The 27,049-nt window shown below is 37.3% G+C and overlaps 1 protein-coding gene across 3 annotated transcripts in view; it reads right to left on the minus strand.

Moving 5' to 3' along the window:
* Positions 1-586: 586 nt before the first annotated feature.
* The window catches only part of LOC131434428 (death-associated inhibitor of apoptosis 1), a 53,620-nt gene continuing 27,157 nt past the window's right edge, over positions 587-27,049 (minus strand). Inside the window, exons 1-2 of one of the 3 annotated variants that reach the window (XM_058601128.1) lie at positions 23,873-24,220; positions 587-2,846 (exon numbers count right to left, since the gene is read on the minus strand). In XM_058601128.1, the coding sequence (XP_058457111.1) occupies positions 1,281-2,534 (1,254 nt within the window). In that variant the 5' untranslated portion in view covers positions 2,535-2,846; positions 23,873-24,220 and the 3' untranslated portion in view covers positions 587-1,280. Of the gene's footprint in view, positions 2,847-3,079; positions 3,097-23,872; positions 24,221-27,049 lie in introns of those variants that run through there. The other 2 variants (XM_058601129.1, XM_058601127.1) reach the window with 2 other exon arrangements.

A 27,049-nucleotide genomic window follows, 5' to 3' on the forward strand; every position in this document is an offset into this window, starting at 1 on the left:
ATAGCAGCCGTCTTTTATTACTTGGAAGCGATACACGAATGATCTCAGAATCATCGAGTATTGCGAGAATCATCTCCGCATTTCAACCTGTACAGTTATGCGCCACTTTCGAACAGTGCGCCAAATTACTCGTTGTTTCTGTTTGTCTCAATTTTCAGTCGTGCCAGCTAAATACTCGATCGCTTCGAAAATTAGCAACACCCGTTCGACTTGAGCTCGATCACTTGATTGGTTTGTATGTATGGAAACTTGTTTTTTTTTTTTGTTGCTACTACACAAACGTCACCGAAACTGACACACACACAAACACACACTCACAGAATGGTGGAAGTCATTGGCAAATATTATCTATTTACGGGTGATTCTCTAGATGACTGATCCAAATAAAGTCATGTGTCTAATAGCAGATACATGTGATCCCACACGTTGCTCTTGTTTTGGCTTGCGACATGGAGTGATTCTTTATCTGCATTGACTCGTGAGTGTTTTTCCATTGGCGCCAAGTTGACCGGAGATAAGCTAGTCATAAACTTGTCCAAGCGCACTAAATATTTCTTTCAGAGATAAAAAAAAAACAATACAGCGATTTCAGTTACATTCTTTATCTTCGATTTTTTTTCCATTTTTATAATATAATAAAGTCCTAGTCTAATTATGTGAATTCCAAAGTTTTAAAATGTATCTATATACAGAAATGATCATGTGTATCAGTGTGAAGCAAGCGTAAAAATTAGTAGTAGCACTGCAAGCAATGCACACACTAGGTAGGATACATTACAAAGACCGTGAACCATTCCGTGAATGATTTACACTAGAACCCATTCACGAAATGGTTCACAACCTGAGCAAAAGTAAACCATATTCGTTTCAGTACGAATCTCTGTTTACGGTGTAGCTGTGATTGAACCCTTCGGCTACCGGGAGTCTATGATATATAAGAGTCACGCAATGAAAAGAAGAAAAAAAATACCACACGCTTGCTGCGATTTTTTTTGTTATTCGCTCAAATGATTGTTGATTTGCAATTGAAAAACAAAAAACCTGCAATTTCTGTACTTTTGTTCTGTTTGAAACGATAGATAAATAATAAACATGCTATATGTTAATTTTTTATTAAATAACGTTAAGATATCAACTTGCTCAGCAGGTTCCCACTCTGCCCATACGCGACTTTTTTTTGTAACAAGGACTCCCATAAAACTGAGCAGCATTCAGACCACAGGATGGGTGGTCTAGGCGTTCAACCAATTTACGTCCAGTGTGTTTTTTGATGGACCGTTTCACATAAGATAGATTCGCATCACGTTGGTAAATGGTTTCCGACACAGTGGGCACTTGGTGACCGAAGAGGCACACTTTGCACAAGCTACCACGTGACCGCACGGCGAAAACGCCGTGTTGTACTCGTTAACATAGCAAATTTTGCACGTTCGGCTGGTGTCCAACTTTCGGTTGGGTTCATCTTCGTCCTCCTCGATACCACTGCTAGCGGTTTGGTCTACAGGTGATTGACTGTTGCGTAGCGTGCTGAAGCTAGGGTTAACATCTTCAAACGATGTACTTAAACTAGACGATTCGGATGAAGGCTGTGAACCGTTCGCCGACGATGCCATTCTCGAGGTCGAAGGCTGTGGTGAACGTGAAGGGCCAAAATCCTGAGGTTGGTGCACTTGCTGTTGTTCGGACGTTGTGGGTGGGTTATTTTTCTTCTCCAAACACTGGGCGATATACTCTTCTCCCTTCATTAGTTTCAGGTACTCACAATTACTATACCACATGGCATGCTGTTCCCAGGGTTCATCTTCGGCTTCCCAGTCTTTCAGCCCCCCTCCACAGCTGAAACATTTGACTCGATCACTCTTGCCGGTATAGAAAAAACCTGCATCACTGAGCTCCTTGGGTTTTTGTTTCATAAACTTCGGCCAATCCTCGTAGCTTTCCAACCGTTTAGCTTCGATGGCATAGTTAGGATACTCGGGCCGTCTTTGCTGCGGTTCCGGCGGATGGTGTGGCTCGGAAACCGCTCGATCACCCGACATCATGCTCGATTCGGACGTTAGAGAACTGGGCGGCGATGACAGCGAACCGGTGCTGCTTCTGTCCGACGACGAGTAGCCATTTTCCGCTACGGAATTTTCCCGTATCCGTATGCCGCACGTGTCATAGCTGGGCTCGGGAAGCTGATCCAGGAAACTACCATCGATCGGCACATTGTTTGTCGGACGTTTCCGCAACAGCGGACAGTACGGTGACCATCTTAAATGTTCCGAAAGCACATTATCGGTCGGTTCCCACAAACCGATTTCGACCCGACAAAAGTAACACTTGACCATATCGTTCGGTCCCACATAGTAAAAACCGTACCGGGCAAGTTCGGTTATACTGATGAATAACACTGGCCAGTTCCGGAATGACTCGTACCGATTCGCTTCTATGTGATAGGAAACCGATGGTCCGGTCAAACTGTACGATTGATCTTCCTTTCCTTTGTTATCCGTATAATCCCGTGGTGTCGATAGAACTTGTGCGGTCATTTTGAATTTCTCTGTTTTTGTCTCACTTGTTTTTCTTTTTAGAAGGATAGTCTGAAGAAAGAATACAAAAACAAAAAGCCTCTAGACTATCCAACGGTTGCGATGGTTGAACGGATACTGAGTGGAAAACAGCTTCCAGTTTAACGCTCCGATCCTGTGTCTGTTTACAAATCTTTGCGCTGGAGTTTCGCTCTCTCTCACTGATCTCTCAGTTCTCAGTTTGATCGCGTTCGCTCACTGATGATGTTGATGATGACGATGATGAGAATGTTGACGATGACAGCTTGTGGGTCCAGATGAGAAATAACTGATCTGTGGAAACGAAAAAACAGAGAACGGAAAAAAACCGGATAAGCAAAATTGGAAACGTTGAAAACGTGTGAAATATTAAGGGAAAATTTTTAGATTAGGATATCTTTAACTAATATTAAACTGCAATTGATTAAATTAGAAAATCCCCACGATGAATTGAGGCCGTGATAAATTAATTGAAATTGAAATTAATTTGTAATTTCACAATACAAAAAATTAAACTCGATATTCACTAATAACAACCGGTTCAACCAGTTAACGGGCCAAATATAGTCTGAAATATGTTTTTCCAAAGAAGATACGTTATATACTCAATCTTATCACTAAGATAAGAGCTGATAATGGTAAAAATGTCTACATCTATCTATATATATAAAATAATAGCGAAAAAAGTGTGTGTTGCTAATGTTCTCTGGTATGCGTGGGCCGATCTTCAAATGATTTTTTTTGTTCGAAAGGTGACGAAAGGTTTATGCGGAGGTTTTAAGCTTTAGTACATAAGCAAAATCCTTCGGGAAAGTAGAGAAAAACTAGAAAATTGGTTCGTTTAGAATTGGAAATTTTCCACTCAATGCATGCTAGATCTCCGATGATTGTTTGGCGCGTATCGAGTTATACAATGTTGCTGCCCGCTGGAGAGCAAAATATGAATACTAAATTATTAATAAAACCGTTTGGCGCCAAACGAGCTGATTTGTGCAAAAATTTCACTGAGCCTACTTGATTCACGTGTTTCTTTATTTCGAATCACATGTTCAATTAAGTAAGGGCACCAAATGAACAGTCTACGGTTTCCATTTTCCGATATATAAATTTGGGTTCAATACCATGAAGTCAAACTATAAAACGATTATGAGAAAAGAAAGTGATAAACGTTTTTTTATGATTAGTTGTTTTCCTAAAATTCCAGAAATGTGAATTGTATCTTCTTGATAGATATAATTATTGCTTTCACAATGCACTGAGACAACAGGATCAGCACACCTCAGCTGCCACTTCAAATTAAGACCGTTAACTCCAACACCAAAACTGTTCGGCTCTCTACTTTTTGGAACGATTCCATTCGAATTAGAAGGATGTTTTCTGTTTTTTTTCGGCTTAAATTTTTCATAAGCAATTCCCGCTCTATATCTCTGAAGGATTTTTTGGACGGGATTTTGTGTAAATTTTTCTCGAAACGACCTCCAAATTTCGTCAATTGCTTCAAATTGCAAGTTGAGGTTTGAGTCAGATGTCTTCAATTGGCCCAAACGCGATTCGAATTATATCAACCCAGAGTATTCCGAAATTTTAAATTATTTGCATTTGAGTAACTATGAACAGTTTCGTTCAATGTACTCGAACCATCCCGTTTGCCTTCTGTTTTTAAATTACATCGATTGAACCGAGAATTGGGAACTCATCGACATGATTTACCTATTCGAATGATTCACTCTCTTGCTCATAAACCGTCAAACTGATTTTGGTTGTATTTTGCTTGAATCATTTGGGACTTTTAAGAGCAGGGAAAAACGGCTTTAAAGTGCGAAGTGTACGTGTATACCTGAATTGGGGAAAAATGTTGAGATCGAATCAAAAACAATTGTCAGATGATTCATTTTTACAGAACACTCTACCATTCTACTTCACAATTCTCGAGCAATCATGAGGGTCGTTCGATTATTTTTATTTAAGAGTATTCGAACTAATTTTCATCCAAAGATAATTTTTGAGCTGTGAGAAATTCACAGGGACAGCTACAGGTACAGAAATAAAAGGAACAAGTACAGAAGCTAAGTTCAGGAAAAAAAAAATAAAGAAGGTACAGGAACAAGTGCAGAAAGTACAAAACCAAGTACAGAAATTAAGGAAACAAGTAAAGGAAGTACTGGCACAAGTGCAGAGAGTGCAGAAAAAGGTACAGAATGAGCAGATGGTATAGACATAAGTACAAAAGTTACAGGACCAAATACAGAAAGTACTGGAGCAGATATAGAACGTACAGGAACAAATTCTGAAACAAGCACAGAAAGTACAGGAAAAAACACACAAATTACAGAAAAAAGCACACAAATTACAAAATGAAGTACAGACAATAGAGGAAGAAGTACAGAAAAAAAAATAAAAGTTCAAAAGTTAATTGCAAATGTTGTCGAGACAACAATTTTGAACGGCAAATTAGAAGAAAAAAAAGTTTTTATTCCACGCATTCCAACGATGCCAACTACTATGCCATTTCAATTTGAACGTCATTTTCTCATCCGTTTAACTTTTTTATTACCGTCAATAATCGTTATGAGTCTGTAGCGTGAATTTAGAGTTTTTTCGGATAGTAAATTGTACGCTGCCTGTTTGCGTTTCGGTAAACCATCGGTTTTATATATTTTGTCCTGTTGTCCGCGACATAAAAAGGTTGGGGCCACTATCATAGAACATTATAATTATAATTTTCTTCAATAATCAATCAAATTGATAAGTAGTTTTGATTTTCTACATCTAATCTAATATTATTGCGCTACGAAGTGTGCAGGGGTCCGCTAGTCTATATATATAAAAATGCAGAGATCATTCTTCGTAATCGCATCACGTAAGAACGGATGGACGGATTTACATGATTCTCTTTTTGTTTGATCAGTTTTTACCCCCACCGGGTCGTACATCAACAAAAATAGGAAAAATTACCGGAAAAGTGGGAAAAATCCAAGGGGAGGACGCTTAGAACAATGTGCCAATCACACATTGAAACAATGCGTTGGTGCATTTTTCAATATTGGCACTTTCGTTTTCATACAGTTGCACAGTTGCGCACGGAACGACCGAAATCAGCATTTTCGCGAAAAATTTAGTTGATTTGCTGATTTTAGTTAGTTATTTTTTGAGACAACTAAAAAATTTTACTTTTGCTAATTTAGATTTTTTATTCTCATTCCCTTAGTAATAATAAAATATTTGTTGAAATGACTATTTTTTTAGTTGAATTCACAAATTAAACGTGCTGTCATTTCTTAGCTTAGGCACATTTCATTTCCATTCAACTAATTTTTTAGTTGAATTAAAGAAATAAAATGTTATTTTCAACCAATATGAATGGTTGAATTGGCTTCTGCAATCTGAAGCTATATGGCGCCCTGTTACCGAAACGGTAACACCGTAATGACTACTAGCCACTAGATGGCACACTACTGCCGACAAAATTTCAGACGCGGTTGTCTTTTCTATATTGGCAGGTATAAATACGATGTTGTATTGGAGAAAAAGGCATAAACGAAACATAAACATCTTTTTGAATTTTTTTCTTCTAAATAACTGTTTTCTTCATTCTCACTGAAAACTTTGAGCACTCGGAAAACAAAAACCGAATACAAGTAGTACACCGGACGGCGCAGCTCGGAAGGTTTGAAGATACAAAAAAATTTCATCACAATTAGGGTGAAACATTCGAAATTCACTTCACTGTTCCGCGTAAAAACATTATTACGCACAATCGCTTCAAGTGCGCACAAATTCTGAATAAATACGATTTCCACTAACAGTTTACGACATTTTTACATATCGGTTTAGTAATTTAAATAAAGATATATCGAATACATGCGAAAAACATCAAAACAATTTTCAAGCAGTTTCAATAAGACTGTCATTTTTAGCTTTTTAATGGATTGTTTTGCTTTGACACTTCTCATGAGTTTTTGGCTAATAAACTTGTTAATAATACCCATTTCAGTTTTGTTTTCTTTGTGCTGTCCTTCAGTAATGATGGTGATAGATAAATAGAAACAAATTTTCTGATTTTAATAACAAAATTAGTTGTCAATGAGAATTTCGTGTTGGATTGAAATATTGCTGGTTTGTGTCCAGGATATTCACTAACTAAACACATTCTCTAAAAATAAGAGTTTTTTCATCAAAGTAAATTCTCAATTTTACCTAATTTTATAGTTATTTGGAAATTTTGTTGTTAAAATCAACTAATTCAAAAACAGTAATACGAATTAGGCGCAGAGCTAATTTCGGTCGTTCCGTGCGGTACACAAAGGGCTCAGTTTTGACAAGTAGCTGTTTCATGGGGCACAGCGTGGCACACTTATGTCGTTTTCGTTTTTAAATTGCACTACACTGGTGTAGCGAAAACTGCACTGAAACCGTTCGTTTTTACCAATTGCACTACACCAGTGCTACACTTTTTCTGCACCGATACCACTGGTGTAGCACTCATCAAAAGTTTGGTGTAGCTCTGTGCAATGGAATCGTGTATTGTAGTCAATGGTTACTGTTTATGTTTTCGTCATTTTTGTTCGTTTATTCATGCCTCAGTGTAGCACTGCACCGGTGTAGTGCAAATTAAAAACGAAAACGCCATTAGACTCACAGTATATCACGTGTTTTTTTAGAGGCACAATATAGTTTGTGTTAAGCGACTCTCCCCTTGGAAAAATCCATAAAGTTGTTTTGTGTGGACAATGGAATTTTCCACTGAAAAAGTCACCAATGATTGCTAGATCTTCGATTGATGTTAGACGCGCAACGAGTTGCATAAGTGCTTGGCCGTTGAAGGAAAGAATACTAGATCGTTGAAAAAAATGTTTGGCGCGCAACGAGTTTATTAGTGTGGATATTTCACATGAATACTTGATTTCAAGCCACGTGCTCAATCGGGTATCAAAATTATTGCTTGCCAAATGACTCAATGACGGAATGCATATGACTGTTTTAAAAAACCGCTGTATGCAGGAGGAAATGGGCTGATATAATTTACCACTTTATTAATTGTGTTCAGTGGCGCGAGTTTAACAAATCAGAACATTTTTTAATAAATCAATGAAAAGATTGTGCTGTAGTCACACTAAGAAATTTTACTTGCATTTTGCTCTCTAATGATTTAGATTAGACTAAGCGCACACAATAAATGGCAACTAGATATCAATGTTCAAGATGATCACCATAATGGACTGAGAATGCCAATTTATATTTAATATTCTGTGAAGAATCTTCAAATTGGTATGATATCTAATCAAAATTTTAGCGTAGTCTCTCTAAGCAACCAAAAATTCCACAGAACCTGAAAAATATCCACTTTATGAGAGCTCTAAAGTACGCGTGGCACTGTTTGGCAACTTGAACGTACAGAAAAAGTTCTGAGAAAACTTTCTCGCTGCTTAAAAGCTGTACACGAAACTGCTTCAAAGTTTGTTCTGTTGCGTCGAGTGAACATTCAAGTATGAGTAATTTCTTAAAAACAGACTGTTCAGATTACTTTGTATGCTGCTTAAGCCAAATCTTTCTTTTTACGAACTTTTGGTTACTTGGGCTATATACAAATTGTAAATATATCCTACTCTACCGAATAAACAACTCTAGAAGAGAAACTCTTCAACATTGTGTTTATCAATAGTTTATCAATAAAAAATTCTACTTAGTGAGCTTTTTTATCGATTAAGAAAACTTGACACCTGGAAGAGAAAACGTGGCACCTTATATCCTTTATGTCAAAGCCAGTAGAGAGGGATCTCTGTTCAATGCATTGACTCAAAGGATGAGATGACAATCTATACTTTTGCTCCATTTTTGCTTAACAGAAGTATTTTACATTTTCACATTAATTTTTGGTGATATTCTGTTTTGAGCTAAAGCGAATGAGTGTCGAATTCCGTTGATTGTAGGTTAAGTAATCAGAAAAATAATGGAGAGAAACGTTAACCACTTAGTCGACTGACAATTCTGCTATCCGAAAACATAAATTCGAACAAATACGCTTTAGGCGAGACGAAGTTCGACGGGTCAGCTAGTTGAAATATAAAATCCCCAATACAACTGGAAAGCAAAACTTTTGACATTGTTTGTTTTCGAACAATCCTATTCGTAGTTTTTCGATTACATCCATTTGAACACGGGCCCCTCCCGAAATCAAAAACAGATATATAATTATTCAGAAGGTCTCAGACAATAATGTAATACAATAACAGTTCCAGTGGAAAAGTTTAAAGTGTCTATTAAAAACACCCGTAAAAGGCACACTGAGAATTGGTTACATAAGCAATCTTCAGTAACATTATTTTTGTTATCTTTGGGCCCCTCCCGAAACGAAATCCTGGGTACGGGCCTGTATAAGAGACTCGATAATTCCACACAAATGTATTATTATATTATCTTTTGGGACAGTAACCGGCAAATCGTAAAAGTTTTGAACAAATTAAGAAGATTTTTTCTACGTTCTTTGCATCGTCATTCTACAGTTTGAAATTTTAAACACACTTCACCCTGTAGCTCCGGAACCCCCTAGATGATCAAAATACTTTGCAGGGTTGTTACGAAAAATTTCAAAATCAAAACGCGCCAATTCCGCGCGAAGTTGAAAATTAAAAAGCGCGATATTCGAGCGAAGTGTTTACAACACTATTTTTATGCAGGTGATTCTTACCGCAGAACTTGAAAATCCACTTGATTATAATCGAACAATCTGCATAAGTTTGTCATATAAACACAATAAATAAGTCCGCTTACAGAACGTCACTTTGAGAAACCCCATGAAAACGATTTCATTTTCATTTTCCATATTGTTATGTCCTTAGTTACTGTAAACTTCCCGGGTCGGCGGTTCAATGCATAGGACGCTGGTCTTTACAAGCCAGTTGTCGTATGTTCGAGCCCCGACCTGGAAGGAGGATTCTTAGCGTCAGTAGGATAATCCATAGTACTTAGCCATGCAAAATGACTCTGTACGCTATATGAATCGGCTGCGAAGTCTTTTGAAACAGAAAGGCCAAATTCCATAAAAGGAATGTAATGCCAAGACTTTGCTTCCAGATCTTCTTACTCGGCAAGTTTTTCCTTCTCGGTAAGAAGAATTGCAAGGTAGACCACATCAGGATGATCTGATTTAATCTATTTAATCACAGTTTAAATTAACAGTTCGGCTGAAAAGTTCGTATCGTTTAATAGAAACACACATTTTTTGCCAAAATTCGTTTTTATTATTCAACATAATTATACCATGCGAATCCCAAAATACAGACGCCATAACCTTACCGGCCGATTGTTGAGTCTTTCCACGCTTTGGGTTCGGTTCATCGCGTGCAGTGCACTCAGCTGACTGTCGATTGGACTCCGGAGTGAAGTGATGGAGCCATGTTACGTCCATTGTTATATATCGACGAAAAAAATCGGTTTTATTTCGATATAACAGCTCCAAACACTGCTCAGAATCATCAATTCGTTGTTGTTTTTGATCGATTGTGAGCTCACGCGGCACCCAACACGTTCCTTTGATATCTGTAGGGTGTCAGCTATCTCGATCAACTTCACTTTACGGTCATTGAAAATCATTTTGTGGATTTTTTTCACGTTTTCATCGGTAATAGCCTCTTTTGGACGTCAACTGCGTTCATCGTCTTCGGTGCTCATATGACCAGTACGAAATTTTGCAAACCACTTACGAATTGTTGCTTCGCCCGGTGCAGAGTCTGGATAACACTCATCAAGCCATTTTTTGGTATCGGCGGCACTTTTTTTCATCAAAAAGTAGTGTTTCATAAACACACGAAATTCCTTTTTTTCCATTTTTTTCATAATATCAAAAGTAGCTTCACTCAAAATGCAGTATCTCACAAACTAATAATCAGACAGCTGTCAAATTTATACACGTATCTTTTGAAGGTTGGTACTAACTGAAAATGGTATGGATTTAATTCTAGTGGCGCCCTCTCATAGAAACGATACGAACTTTTCAGCCGATCTGTTATTTATCGTCTCCTGTTTAGCTTTTGTTTTCTGAGACAGCGCCGTCTCTTGTTGTCGGATTTTACTCTGAATGTCTTACGATTCCTCCTCATCTTTTATTCTTCAATTTGAAGTGGGAAAAACCCACTGAAGTTAGTTTCTGTCGAACTTGCTCTCCTGCAGGCATAAAACTTCCGCACCTTTTGCATCAACCAATCACAATCATCCAAATGATACATATCCTTACATTTAGTGCTTCTGTAGTAACTAAATCTAATCAGACAATAACATGAGAAACGATTTCTAGATAACATTACGTGATAAATGGAAGCCAAAAAAGTACTATGTATTGTGGATGCCACGGCGAAGAACAAATTATGTATATTGCCTATGAAATAAACGTATTTATGGAAAAAAATGAAAGCCGAAAGAATTGAAATATTTGTTAAATATGCGGCACGTGCTGGTAATGGGCTCGTTATGTCCATAGTTAGTTCTAGCATAGGAAATCCGAAAAAATAGGATCGGAGATTACGTCGTTGAATGTCTGATTGCAACAATTGCAATAGTTCGGAGCAATCGATTCGCGATTGAAGTAGGTCTGCCACAAAACTAGCCTTACAAACATCGAGAAGGGCAGATAATAAATCGAGACCAATCGATTTGCAGCGGTCATGGCAACTCGTTAAGTTTGAAGGATATCTCTATGGAAGACTTCGGAAAGCGAATCGGACAAATTGGCGTTGGATCGCTTTAATGCGTTGGATATCGTGTTGATAATAAGGTGACCAGATAAAAGGAGCATATTCAAGAATTCTTCAGTAACGCGGAAAATAAATCCAAATAGCTTCAAAGCCTTGGAGATAGTGAACTCTATGTGCTTCTTCTTCAAATTTAACTTGGAATCCAGAAGAACACCCACGTCCATAACAGACAATGCGCGCTTGAGAACATTTTGTGAAATATTAAAGTCGAACTTGAACACAGACTTTTTGCTACTAAAAGAGATGACAGAGCATTTAAAGGCAGGTTAAAGGTCTTGTGTAATCTGAACTTTTTTTTAATCGAAAATTTTGTGTCAGAGTTGACAGGAAAATAAATTCGGGATAACACCAGATCTCGAAGTTTCAGGCATGTCTAAGACAGAACAAGAGAACCGCGTAACATCGGAAATCCGCGTGAAAAAAGCCGCGTAAAAAGAAACCGCATTAAAGAAGACCCCAGTGTAGATTATCTTTCACGGAAGAGTATAAGTAAAAGTCGTTGGGTGCCAAGTCAGGACTATACGGGCGGGTTGGGGTGGCTCATCAATTCGGCGTTTTGGGTGCTCAAATATTCGGGTGTGAGAGTGCAGTGCATTATCGTGATGAAGAATGATTTTGCGTCCTGCGTTTGTTTTCCTTATTTCACGAAAAACTTCTGACAAACAAACGGTGGTATACCAACCGGAATTGACGGTCTCACGATCCTCTAAATCAACGGTAGCGATATGTCCGTTTATACCCAAAAAAAAACGAGCTACCATTTTCTTTGAAGTTTTAATGGATTTGGTTCTTTTTGGAACTGTATGGGTGAGTCGACTGCTGTTTAGTTTCGGGCTCATATGAGTAAATCCATGTTTCGTCACCTGTGTAGATGTTATATAGCAAATTTGAAGCACCATGATTGATTTTTCTCAGCATTTCTTTGTGGGATTCAACGTGAATAAATTTTTTTTCGCGACCTAGATGTTCATGCAAAATAACATATAAGCTCCATTTCACGGTACGTCGTCACATGACGTACTACGACCACGATTGAATTCGTTATACCAGTTTTGTCGTGAATACGACTTACTTTACTATGGAGTGCCTTTTTAAAATTCGCCCTGTGGAAGGAATGGGTAGAACTTAATCGTTAATATCTCGAGTTGTACTCAACGCAACAACATAATTCTTTCTGCGTGTCATCAGAAAGCTGATCAGCAAATTATGATTATGAATTCGAGAACTAAATTTTGGATTGAATTCTGGAACTAACTTTCGGAACAGAAATTAGAACCTAGATTGTGGTCCGGCCTGCATTCTGGTTAAGGATTTAGTTTCAGAATTCGGTTCCTAATTACAGGTTCAGAAATTAAACCTCTGAGCTGAAACCCAATTCTGGTTTCTTGACTAGATTTTGGAGCAATTAGGATTCCAACTTCCGAATTCTGTAACAACATTTTTGACTTAAATTTCAAACCTGTATTCTGTTCTCAATGTTAGACTTCAACTCTAAACTCTGTATTTTGAAACTGCTTTCTGAACCAGAAATTATTTCAGAAATCATTTTTAGAATTTATTTGCTGAGTTCAGTTTTAGAATTCAATTCCAGAACTCGGAACCTGCTTGCTAGAACTGAGTTTGGAACTTGGATTCTGGAGTTATAGATTTCAAACCTGAACTCAGTTCCTTTATTAAGATTAAGGTTCGGAGTTCAGAATCCAGGCCAAGATTTTAATTCGGAACCTGTATTCTGAAAATAAAGTCAGTTTCATAATTCCAGGAAATTCATGACCTGAAATCTTGAGTTGGATTCCGAACCAACCAATTTTGCAACTGAAATCTGTGCCATTTTCTATATTTGGAGTTTAGTTCTTGAATTTTGTTTCAGTTCCTGAACCCTGGTCAAAAAGTTTGGTTCTGGTACAGATAAACAATCGATTCTTTTAAGAACCATTAAAATATTCCCAAATAATTATGCGACTACAGCATAGACGCACCGTTACAATTCTGCAATCGAGTCAGTAAAAGTTGAAAAATTCACTCAATCAACTTATATCTATAGTCAGAAGTGTGAAAGAAGCAAATCAGATTCATTCGAATTCACGTCCTCCAGTTATGTGTGTGACATTACCCACCCGACCTTTTTTTACAGTCACATAGGATGGTGCTACACTGCCAAAAGTCGAAATAAGTCGATTGAAGCACTCTTGTCTTTATAATCCACGTCGAAAATCCTAATAGAACATTGCACAAAAATGTTCATGATTATTCATTTTTTTTTGGCTGAGGTAAAATTTTCAACTCACTTTTAACAAAACAAATAAAAGCTCAAATGAGGAATGCCCTGAAAATGGTAAAGGAATCGATATGAATTGATGAATGTGAATTTGAACAGTTCGTTTCATTGTTAGAATAAAAAAAGATTAATTCAGTTATTATTTCTGACTGTCTTGTTTATCCAGATTGATTCGAGTAGTTCGCAAAGGCATGCATGCTTCAAAAAAGCCAATTATTGTCAGAAATTATTTTAATAAAAACGAAAAAACATTCTTTCAGTGAGACTGTTCCGATGATAGAGATCGACACGCAGGCAAAATAATCTGCGAAAGTGATAAGAACGAATTAGATATAAGGATTATAAATATATATTCCATAAGTTAGTCTTATGATATGGAGGAGGTGTTCTTCGACTTGCACTTTAAATATTGATAAGATAGTCTTAAGACAATCACAGAAATGTATGAATGTACGGGCCCCTTTCGTTTAGTGAGCAAAAAAAAAGGTCCAAAAATTCTGAACCTTCGAATAAAACGCATCGGTACGTCCATGCGCTGATACGGATGAAGAAAACACAATACCACCTATACGAACGAAGCACACAATGTCAAATAGTTCTAGAAGCAATTTCCGACAAAAATCGATGTATTTAATAGGGCTAAAAAATCACCTCTCCTGACTGAACAACACAACTGAAATTTTAACAATAACAGTCTTCTGCAAAGTTGTAAGGGCTATTGACGCGATCTCATGGAAACAAACGACCACGCTCCAGTAGGTGTGTAAAGACAAATAAAAAAATTAACTATTTACTGGAGGCAGATAAAGAGTTTTCGTCTTCGACAATATTGTAGCCATCATAATTTCTAGTAACTTTGCTGAAGAAAACATTTCGCTAACTATAACCGTTAACTCATTATTCGATTGTTTTACTGAAAGGTTTCAAAAAATCACTTTTCTTATTCTAACTTTGTTTACATTATTTCTAGAGAAATGGTATGTTCTACAAAGTGTTAGCTTTTATAAAAATATTAAGATTTTAGAGAACTTCAGAGCTCCATGACAAGTTTTGAAAAAGTTATGGATAGTTTTATATAAAAAATGGCCATGTTTCGGACCTCATTATTTCAGTAATTTTAATTTGCATCAAAACCTTGAAGAAATGGTTTGTATCCGATAGTATCCTAAGATTCTATGAGCGAATATATAAATCATAATAAATATTAGTTTAACCAAGCTGAACAATTTTCGAGCTATTTTTTTCGAGGTTTGCTGAAATTATCATGAATTATTCATAATACCACAGTTTACTTGAGGGTGCGTTGAAAATCACTGAACCGAAAATGAGTTTCGCTCGACAGTTTGAAGTTGTTTGCAAAATTCATGCATCACATCAATTCGTAATTTTTGAATTACACTGAGGTCTTTTTTATGCGGTCTTTTTTTATGCGGTTTTTTTTACGCGACTTTTTTATGCGAAGTTTCAGAGTTATGAGGTTTTTTTCATGTGAATTTTCAGAGTTATGAGGTTTTTTTCATGCGAATTTTCAGAGTTATGCGGTACGTAAATTCGCATAAAAAAAGACTTCAGTGTACATGCGTATTTCTCTTATTATTAGAATTTTTTTTAACATTATTGTTGATGGCCAGTTTTAACAATTGTCAAAGCCTTCAATATAGGCTTCCGTTTTTTGCAATGACCTCAGCATTCGACGAAAACTTCTTGCTCTGAAGAAACCATTTATCGATTTGGAAATAGATAATAGTCGCTGGGGGCCAGGTCTGGAGGATACTGAGGAATGGTGCATCTTTTTCTATAGCTTGATGGAAACTACAACTCGTCTGACACGATCAGCTGTCATTCAAACACTAGTGGATAGATTGACATGATATTTGGTATTCTAGAGGCTTGTTGTCAATAAAAATATACACAGTTCGAAACTATTTACGTCTTTTCTGGGAGAGTCCCGGGACTTTTCATTCCATGTAGTATAACAGAATAAGCCCTTTAATGACTGGATATGAAATGTTGTATTGTGATGACAGGTTTTTCTCAGTCAAAAAAGCTAGGCAGACGATTAGTTTTTAAATTTGTCCGACGTTTCGGCCCTCTTTGATGGCCGTTTTCAAGGGAATTTTTTTTTACTGAGAAAAGCCGTTCATTACGAAACAATTTTCTAAGAACAGATTGCTACTATATAATGGAGAAAATTCAATAAATCCAACCTGGAACCGGTTTACTGGAACACATTGCAATCCCTTTAGAATGCCCATGGCATTTTAGAGCTTTAGCAGTGTGCCTTGCAAGGTATATTATTGAATAAAGAAATCCCTTTATAAACTGGACTTGCTGATATTAGAATCCTATCTGACAGTTGCCAAAAGCCATCAGCAGGGCAGAGTTGTACCTTTAACCGAGGAGGGCCAAACCTTCGCTTACCAATCCGTACGAAGCCTGGGAATGGAATGCACCAAACAGCATACAATCTGTGTCTCAATCTCTGACTTCCGAGCAATCACGACTCACACGGACATCAAGGGGTCCACCAAAGCAAAACAGAAACATACCGGAGTGCAAGAAATGCTATGGAAAATGATTACCTATGTTCTCTCTTGGTTGTGAAGCCGCAAAGGTGGCCTTTTGTGAGTAGCTCGAATTCCAACCGCCGAGACAAGCGAGGCAGAAATAGTGCGCAAAGGCAAATGTTAAATTTCTGACCAGATCATGGGGCTGAACGAGTTTCTGTTTTTTTACTTTCAATGAAAGTCGTGAGAGAGCTGTTTTCCGTTGACCGGGCAAATATCCGTGTGTACTTTACTCGGGTATGTTTTCTTGTTACTTGAGAATGAGAACCCGTTTGACAGTAAATTAGGGTCGCAATTGGGTCTTCGGTACCGAACTACACTCCATTGATGAACTGATGGGTCTCGAGAGTGCACTTCTGCAGGTTGTGATTTGTATCACGTTTAGTAAGAGAGCACAGATAGCAATACAATAATTGCTGAACAGAAGCACGTATTCCAATTAAAGATAAGACACCTGCCCCAAAAAAAAATGTTGGCACGCTCCGGAAATGCAACTGCTCCTGCTGCACATAAAAACTTATCATAGAAGATTAAGCCAGTTAAGCGGACAAACCATCTGCCGAGTTTTAGGAACAGCTACAAAACAAGGAAAAGAAATTGCAGCTGTCCTTCTCGTTAACCGAACCAATGATGACGACGGTCGGTCGGTCGGTCGAAAGGCGAATGGAAAGCATGCCATATGCCCGGTTTTGGGATGGCGAAGCGGCACGTGAAAAGAAAATTCAATGAAAAGATATTTCGCAGCTGCCGTCGTGTCTCTGAGCCCAACTCTAGCTTGAAAATTGAAGTAATGCGTGAAGCAGAAGACGACACCAGCCGTTAAGCTGTCGATTTTTTCGGCCCTCGGGGTCCACAGGTGAAGCTGGCTTCGAATACAGATTCAAATGGATCCTTTTTCTTTTTTTAGTCGAATTAGTCCTGTACGCTTCGGCATGTGCCAATGAACAACAACAAAACGGAGCCGTTTGTGAATCATAGCATCATACAATACCAAGTTCGAAACCAGTTCGAACATGAAATTCTAAACGAAAGCAACATATGGATTGGAGCATTTGCAAAAAAAAAAAAGAACTAATCGGATTATCAGAGAACAAACCTAACCTTTTCATCTTTGAAGCCATACTGCGACCGTCATGAAACTTTTGTTATTCCAGTTATTTGGCTTCCTTACTACACACACTCATTTCCATCAAATACATTTAGGATAGAAAATCCACATTGAAAGTAAACCGGTTACGTTATGCTTAGAAGTTGGAGTGGAACTGGTAAGTAGTGCAGTGTGGACTGCTAACGCACTGAATAGTAGAAGACGAAACGTAAATAAAAGCTCTTGGAAAAATTCGTAGACATGCATGGAAAAAAGTCCGTTTTCATTATTATGATTAAAATAAAATCAAATCGTTTTGTCTTCTCTTGAAATCATGATTCATGATTTCGTGATCAAAATCATTTACATCATAAACAATAGCAATTTTATTCTCATTGAGCTAATATTTGAGACAAACTCAGGTAGAACGGGCAGTTGTTTATTCGGTAAAATTTCCGGAACCGAAAATATCAGACGAATTTTGCACCAATTCGAACACAAATGTTGACAGCACCCTCTCAGATTTGAACTAAACTTTCTGGACATGTAGACTTTGTCACAAAAAAAAACACGTTACATATATTGTTTTTTTCCAAAATTGATCTAGACTGTCTTCAGAAAAGGGCAAAACTTTCAGAAAACCAGTCGAATTTTCGAGTAAAAAAGCTGAAAAAATTGACTAAAAATTTAAAATCGATTTACACAAAATAAAACATTTTCGATCTTGATAAAATTTTGTGCCAAAGATAGGTGATTATGTTTCCTAACAACCGCTCATACATGCATTGCAAGATAGGCACTTATAAGGAAAACAATTTTTACTACCGATTTATTAATTTTAGTTGGTTTGACGTAAAGCCGCCATAGCTAAGTTCAGTTTTTGCAATGACTGAGCGGAAACATATATTGGAGAAGCTAAATGAATGAAAAACTAACAGAAAAGATGATTTATTAGAAAAATATACGCTCAGAGACAGGACTCGAACCTGCGTTCTCACGGAATGCATAAGAACGCAGGTTCGAGTCCTGTCTCTGAACGTATCTTTTTTTCAATGAATCAATTTTTCTGTGATTTTTTCATTTATTTGACTTCTCCAATATATGTTTCCGCTCAGTCATTGCAAAAACTTAAGTTTTACTACTTCAATTTTCTTCATGTTTGACCTTCGGCTCATCAGTGCTTAAAGCAGTTTAAATTGAACTGTCATCTCCGCCTTTGAACAGCTAAGCAGACGCAAAGTTAGGGGAATGCATACGAATGCAGATTCGAGTCCTGTCTCTGAGCGTATCTTTTTCCAAAAAAATCATCTTTTCTGTAAGTTTTTCATTCATTTGGCTCCTCCAATATATGTTTCCACTTAGTAATTGCAAAAACTGAAAGAAAGCGAATTTATGCAAATAAAAAAAAATAGTGCCACAGATCTTCGAAAACAGGAAGTCTCCAGTTTGATCTTTTTACGCATCATCCCTTGCCATATTGCAGCTTCCAAAAGAGCCTAAGTTTCGGTCGAAATCGGTTATGTTATGTCTGAGAAAATAAGCGAATAGAAAAAAGCAAATTTGTCGGTTACGTCACTTATACGATTATATCTCCGAAACTGGAAGTGCCTTGAGCCCTTTGAACAAAACAAAGCTTTTTAAACAAAGACTCAATACTAGTTTTCAAACGAGCCCAAAGACTATAGACAGCTCCGAGGCAATCGTCTTCCGTTAGCTTACATGGAAAGGAGCTAAGGGAGACAGTGAAAAATAGTAGTATAATTTTATAGTTTTTGAAGAAACATGGTATATCAGTTATAATTAAAATTAAGTTTGGCAATAAACCAACAAAACAACAATTCAATTTAGCACTGAATCACCAGTTATTTAAAATAAGTTATATACTATACTCTCGGCAGTCGGCTGTCCATAGATTAAAAGGCGAAGTATTTGGGGTATTATAACATGAATATGAAATTAGCCATGTGCACTTTAGGACAAACCGGTGGAACCAAGAGGTACCAAAACTCCAAAATGACTACAATTTGCCCCATTCTTTCGGCACGTCAGGAAGGACCGTAGAAAAATTTCGATTTCCTTCAAAAGAAATATTTTTCGAGATTACACTAGATATCGACCTTTCATGCATTTTTAAGATATTTGGCATCTCGCCAAGTTGATTTTTTTCGAACAAATTTTTGTCGAGATAACACCAGATCTCGATATTTAATGAATTTTTGAAGACATTTGACAATAAATTTTTTTTGTATATAGTTTTACCGTGTTTTACGTGGATTTTCGAAGTTGCGCGGTCTTTTTGTGAATTTTTTGTCGTGAATACGACTTACTTTACTATGGGGCGCCTTTTCAAAATTAACCATATGGAAGAATGGGCAGAACTTAATCGTGAATATCTCGACATGTATTGATGGCAGCATCATAATGCTTTGACTATTTCATCAAAAATATGATCAGGAATTTAGGATAATATTGTGAACAGTGTGAGACAACAACAAACAACTCAAAAATTAAGTTTTCTCGAAATTTGAAAACAACGCGAAAAACTCTGTACTTTAGCTTGAGTTTTTCATGCAAGGACGACGATTTTGAGGTAGTCAGGCACATATCTACAACTGAACGTTATAAAAGAGGAACTGTGGTCGAAAATCGATTGACGTGACGAATGAATTTAGTTTTAAAGTCACGGTAATAAAATAATGAATGAATGAATGAAAATCGATCATTTCTTCTTGTGTGTTGGATGGAAGCAGACGTCGGGGCGAGAAGACGCATTCAAACAGCAAGATCGGAGAGCGCACCTTCTGCGTGGTTAAAAACCTCAAACGCTCAGGTCGTAGTTCTCATTTGCTTCCGGTCGTCAAGGCGAGAAGACGTATTAAACCCGTTTCGCATAATTTGGCACTGCGAGCGGATGTCTTGCGGTTTGTACGCACGGCTAGCTAATTTCAACTCAAATAAGAGCGATTGCATCATGCAACAGAGCTTCTGGTCGTTTGCATTGGAGAAAGAAAACGAGAAACGAAAAGTGGACAACATTATATAAAATCAGCCGTTCTAATGGCTCTAAATCTCTAAGGAAGTATTAAGATTACTTCTTTGCAATTCGAAGGTAGAAATCATCAGTTTAGTCAAAATCCAAAATAATTTGATTTACTTCGTGCACTTTTCGCTGTGCGAAGATCGTTCGAGAAAATTGTTCCGAACTGTGCTAAATATCGTAGAGAATTCCACAATTTAGTCCTTCTAAAAGGTAGAAAGGAATCCTGTACAGCATCTTGATAGTTTTTTTTCAATGAAATATGCAAATCCGAAATGAGATAATCGACGTCAAAAGTTGTTTAAAATTCTTGTAGTGAAAAGGGGGAAAGTTTCACAATTCACACAATCGATCAACTATCAATTCGAAAGTATAAAGAAATCGTGTCAGTTTTATTCGTATTCACGACATCCAGTTATGTCTCTGACATTACACACCCGTACTTTTTTTGTACGGTACTTATCCCTTGCGTAAAAAAGACCTCAGTGTACTTTACATCTGCTTAACGGATTATGTTGATCCGCGAGGTGGCACTAGTAGTCCAACATGATAACCTGCTAATACACTGATGAGCTGATGGCGAAACGTAAAATATGATGAATATGTTGTCAATTCTATTGCAGTTGAATATGAAAAGTATGAATTATGCGTACAATTTTCAAAAAAAAATCAAAATAACACACCAGATGTCGACGTTCTATGCATTTCTAAGACATCTGGTGAAATAAATTGGTGAAAGTTTTGGAAAATTCACATTTCTAGTTATGCGAATTTTTTATGCAAATTTTTAGTTATTCGATTTTTCATACGATTTTTTTTGACGCGATAATACATATCATTCGCGTAAAATAGACTTGATTGTACACTGGAGTCTTATTTGATGTGAATTGCTGAAGTGAATCAATTTTTATGCAGATTTCCGGATTAGTTACAGATTTATTTTCGGCGATGCGTTTTCTCTGCATAAAAAAGACGGGTGGGTAATTTCAAAGACATAACTGGATGACGTGAACACACATAAAATTTGATGCTTTTTCTACGATTTCGAAAATCGATAATCTCACGTACTAGTTGATTGTTTGTGTGAATTTTGCTTCACTTGCAGAATTATAAGGGTTTAAATAAAGGGTGTCCAACGAAAAACTTCTAATTTAAAAATGCAATAAACAAAAACGGTTTGATAGATTTCAATGATTATACATCGATTTGAAAGGTTGAATCATTATTTTTTTTATGAAAAATATTTGGTTTCATTCAACAAGATGGCGCTACGTGCCACACAGCCAACAAAACAATCGATGTTCTGTGAACAATCTTGGAAAATAAAACGATCAGAAGAAATGGTGATTTGAATTGGCCCCCGAGAAGCTGCGACTTGACGCTGTTGGATGATTTTCTTTGGGACGTCGTTAAAGATAAATGTTACGACAACCATCCAGAAAAAATGGAAGACCTCAAACACGAAATTCAAGTTGCTATTGATGACATAAGACAAGAATTGGATGGATCGTATTGGCTACTGCCAAGCCAACCGTGGGGGTCATTTGAATGGAATCATTTTTCATAAAAAGTTCATGAGTCAACCTTTCAAATAAATATATAATCATTGAAACCTATAAAACCGTTTTATTTATTATTACATTTTAAAATTCGAGTTATAATTGTATAAGGCGGAACACATGAGAGCAAAAAAAATGAACGGCTGTGTAGGGGACCGGGTCGATTACGACGACATTGAAAATGCAATGTTCAAATTCGTTCATAAATTAATTTAAAATTGAAAAATCCACAACAAATCGTTTCTAAATTTAAGTTGAAAATTAATATGGTATTTATTTCAGCAAACTTACTTGTCACATCCGTTTTGAAAATACAAACTATTTAGCAATTTGAAAGAACATTATATGCATATTTCAGCAATCCTTTGGGGAACATTTATTGCCCTTAAAAGGACTGATTTGAGGAATTTTCTCCGTCGTTGTCCATTTTTCGCTGAACTTTACTTAATATCTTAAACCCGTTGTCGCAAGTATACGAAAGGTCGTGAGCTTTTCTCTTTAAAACTCGTTAAAATCCATGCAAAAAACAACTGAAAACTTAATCCAAAATTGATGATTATCATTTTGAAAAGGCGCCCATAGTGAAGTAAGACGGGTTCACGTCAAAAAACAAAACTTTACCAAATTCTTTTTATGTGGTTTTTCAAAATTGCGTCTCTTGTTGGATTTTCGAAGTTATGTGCTTTGTACTATGCGGAAACAAATAGGATCGTTGCACTAGCCAGCAAAGGTTTTTTACCCTTAGAACCGCCTGCGAAATCTGTTCAACAAACAGGTCAAATTCCACCAAAGGAACCAAACACCAAGGCTTTGCTACTTATGAGAAAACAAATCCCATCACAGTGGTAACTTTTTTGTCGTTTTTCGCTAGTCTTTGTTCTAATCTGCTGTTTCTCTTTCGATACAAATAAACAAAATAAAACAAACTCAAGACGGTTCTACGTTCAAACAAGACTAAACCAAATCGATATGGTGAAAAAACATATCTTATTTGGCAAGCGATTTGCAGCTGTGTTAAAACTCAAGTGTTCTTTACAAATCAGTCGAAGATCTCGAATCTGTAAAGGAAAGAGTGCTCTAAGAGCAGAATTCTACCATTCATAGAAGCATGCAAAGACCCTAGGCAATATTGCTGACTAAAATGTTACCGACAAAATATAATAGATTCCATCCATTTTTTTCAGATCAAGAATTATAGGGCAATTGTGATTCAAGATGCATTAGAGATGAACAGTGCATTAAGAAGTTGGCGAACAGAGTGTTCAAAAGATGATGCAAAGTATCACAGGAAAAGTTTCTTATTTTATTGAAACCAAAACGAAATGAGTTCGTTCTTTTCTCTCTTTTATCCACGAATTCCCCACTATTTTGTCCTATCAGTCATCAATCAATCGCGATGTTGGCGTTATTTCTTACGTCCAGTTATCAAGTGAATCATGCTTAAATTATCGACTGGTACTGTTCCAGAACGGAATGTAGAGCCAAGGGTTTGTTTTGTCCGGTAGCCGACTACCCAGAGTTCAGAATAAGATTTGTCATATAACATTCAGACAATCTTTCTACTTTCTAATATGTTCCACTAACAGAAATAGATTCTGCGGAATCAATGTATTACCAACAATCTGGTTCATTTCAAAATGGCGGTTGTGCCAGACGAAACGAAAATGTCACCCACTTCTATCAGCGATTACAGGGGATAGTTAGACAACCATACAATTGCGTTTTGTTCCAGAATTAATATCTTTTACCTTGATAGCTTTCTAGTGTTTTTGAATAAACTTGCACGGTAATATTATTGCCGCCGATTGTGCACTCAATAATCCAAAGGGTCAATTTCCTTCACTTGAAGTTTGTATGTTATTGATATTTGATCTATCGAGAGCACTTTAACGAATTAAATAAACACTTCTATTTCAACGCCATCATTGGAAAATATTTGGAACGTTCTTCGTTCATGGAATATTATTTAACCACCATTTTTCTTTTCGATTGTGTTAAGTGAAATGCATTTTTCCTCAATGGCAATAAAAGTTTCCGCTTACCTCAAAAACACACATATCTGACTGACTGACTGACGTTAGCAACGATAAATCCAAATTCGTAGCTCCAGATTCTGAATTTCGTCGAATTTGTTCAAACTGCAACTTCCGAAAAACCAGCACTGTTCAGCGTGCGTGTGCCTCGTCGTTCCCCCTTAATTGATATGACGTAATTAAACTAGTTTTCCCCCTCACTGCTGCTCGTCGTATGGTTGCGAAAAACTTTCCGAAAATAATCCACACATCTGAACCCGTTTCAATCTTCCACACACAAACAGAACGGGAACAACAACACAAAAAAAAGAATCTAGACGGCGCTCTCCAAGCTGCGAAGGACAGAGCAAAACTGCCAGACCGATGTGAACACCCGGCTGAAACGACCCTCGAATGGAGGAAACCCGGCCATTCCTACGGTGCACACATACGCAAACATTCAACATAAAACTACTCTCCCTCCGTCCGACCGTCCGTCCATCAGTCGATTCGAGCCAGGCAGGGCGGCGAAATCTACATCGTAAAACCGATAGGGGAGATCGGAGCGCAATAACATTTGATTCATCATGTTACATTCATGCTAACAATTATTTGTTTCCGAGGTGTGTGAAAAGTACAGCCAGCATTTTCAACTGGTTCCTCGATTTTAAGGAAATTCTCAACATTAAATGGTATTTTTTAGCAAACTAATCTTAAATAACTGATTATGATATTTTCCTTTGAAATAAGTATATTGACAATAGATTATTAATCAAGAAACATTTCATTTTTTGAGTTTTACTTTTATTACTGCCGTCAACTCCGCCCTTAATGACGAAAATGTGAAGGGACGCTAATATTTAAAAGAGATGCCTAATTCACGGAACTAAGATTAGTATAGAATTGATAATTTGCACTAAGCGCAGTTCACACAAACACCAATTTGATATCGGATTTTGCGTTCACAAAAAGCCAGCAAAAAGGTTAACCCCTAAATGACCATCTGAATCGGCCAGTATTAGCCAAAACTTGTTTTCGTTCGGCACGTCAGGAAAGACTTAGCACTTCGGTGCTTATTACAAGTATGTTGCAAATAGCAATAACTTTACGTCTGCTTAGCGGTTCAAATTGAACTGTTTAAGTTCGCAGTAAGCAGTTCAATTTGAACTGCTCTGCACTGACGAGTCTAAGACGAAACGTAAAGATAGTGACAGCAAAAAGAATTATTCAGCTGAACTTTTAGAAGCATCGTGGAATATGAATTCGAAGCCGTCCTACTGCCACTAAGACTCCTTCCAAGTCGGGGCTTGTGAGGTCAGTGCCCTGTAAATTGAACCGCCACTAAGGTAACGGTCTTACAACACAAGATAGAATTTGGTTTCCATCGATTTTCTACGGAATATTCACATTAGAGAAAAAATGCTATTCATCAAAATCAAAATCGATTAAAAGAAACTAGGCGGTCCTTTTTAGGACCTACAAATCGATTCCAAATAACGAATAACAATAACAATTCATTCAATAATATTTGTATTTACGTCAATCCGATTATGTCTCTGGTATCACTTACTCACTTTTATAAATGATTAAATTTGTTTTCCATAAACCTTAAACATAGAAAATTAGTACATGGCCACGCAACGCGGTGAAAAATGGTATTTTAACGCATTTTCAAGCAGTTATCCTAAGTTTTCAGGTGTACAACTTTGCTTCCGCTGTTTTTTTTTTCAAAATTAAAAGCTTTATTGCGAAAAAGTGTTTACAGATGTATTATTCGAAGTATTGTTCTTCGCTAGCGACAACTTTCTCCCATCTTTCCGGCAATTTTCGGATCCCGGCTCGAAAAAAGGAGTCCTCTTTTGACGCTATCCATGAAGCAATCCATTTTCCCAACTCTTCGAAGGATTGAAAATGTTGATCTGCCAGGCCGTGTGCCATCGAACGGAATAGGTGGAAGTCAGAAAGGGCGACATCTGGAGAATACGGCGTGTGGGGCAAGACTTCCCATTTCAGCGTTTCCAGGTACATTTTGACCACTTTTGCGACGTGAGCCCGAGCATTGTCGTGTTGGAGAATGACTTTGTCATATCGCTCTTGATATTGTGGCCGCTTTTCGTTTAGCGCGCGACTAAGGTGCATCAGTTGCGTTCGGAAGCGAATTTCTGTGATGGTTTCACTCGTTTCAGTGATAGTTGTTCTTGTTTTCGTATTATTCACGCTCGAAAATGTCTGATTATGTGCCCAATTCTCACCATTTGCGGAAAGTTTTATTTTTCTGTTACAATTCGCAAAAAAATGCAGCTGAAGCGCATCGAATGCTTTCAGAAACTTACGGTGATGCTGCTCTGAGTAAAAGAACATGTCGGGAGTGGTTTCAACGTTTTAAAAATGGTGATTTCGATGTGGAAGACAAACATGGTGGTAGAAGAGAAGAAACCTTCAAAGATGAACAACTAAGCATTGCTTGATGAAGAGCTCTTAAAACCGAGTGAAACCATCACAGAAGATCGCTACCGAACGCAACTGATGCGCCTTAGTCGTGCGCTAAAAGAAAAGCAGCCACAATATCAAGAGCGATATGACAAAGTCATTCTCCAACACGACAATGCTCGGGCTCACGTCGCAAAAGTGGTCAAAATGTACCTGGAAACGCTGAAATGGGAAGTCTTGCCCCACACGCCGTATTCTCCAGATGTCGCCCTTTCTGACTTCCACCTATTCCGTTCGATGGCACACGGCCTGGCAGATCAACATTTTCAATCCTTCGAAGAGTTGGGAAAATGGATTGCTTCATGGATAGCGTCAAAAGAGGACTCCTTTTTTCGAGCCGGGATCCGAAAATTGCCGGAAAGATGGGAGAAAGTTGTCGCTAGCGAAGAACAATACTTCGAATAATACATCTGTAACCATTTAGGCAAGACACAAGCATCCCCTACACTTTGTAATAGTAAAGGACAAGCATAGCAGCCGAACGATGGCATCAAGCGGAACATCAGCAACAAACACACAAGCAAGCATAAAAGAACTGAACCGACAAAAATATAAGGCGAACATGGGCTATCTAACGATGACGAAATCGGAGTAGAATCATTTTCTAGGAATTACTTTGACGTCATTGAATGGTATTTCAACACGTCATTTGATAGTAACGTTATCAATTTAAAACTAATTTGCAGGAAATGACATTGTAAAATTTGCAGTTTATCT

This window comes from Malaya genurostris, chromosome 3, assembly GCF_030247185.1.
Source record: "Malaya genurostris strain Urasoe2022 chromosome 3, Malgen_1.1, whole genome shotgun sequence".
Lineage (NCBI taxonomy): Eukaryota > Metazoa > Arthropoda > Insecta > Diptera > Culicidae > Malaya > Malaya genurostris.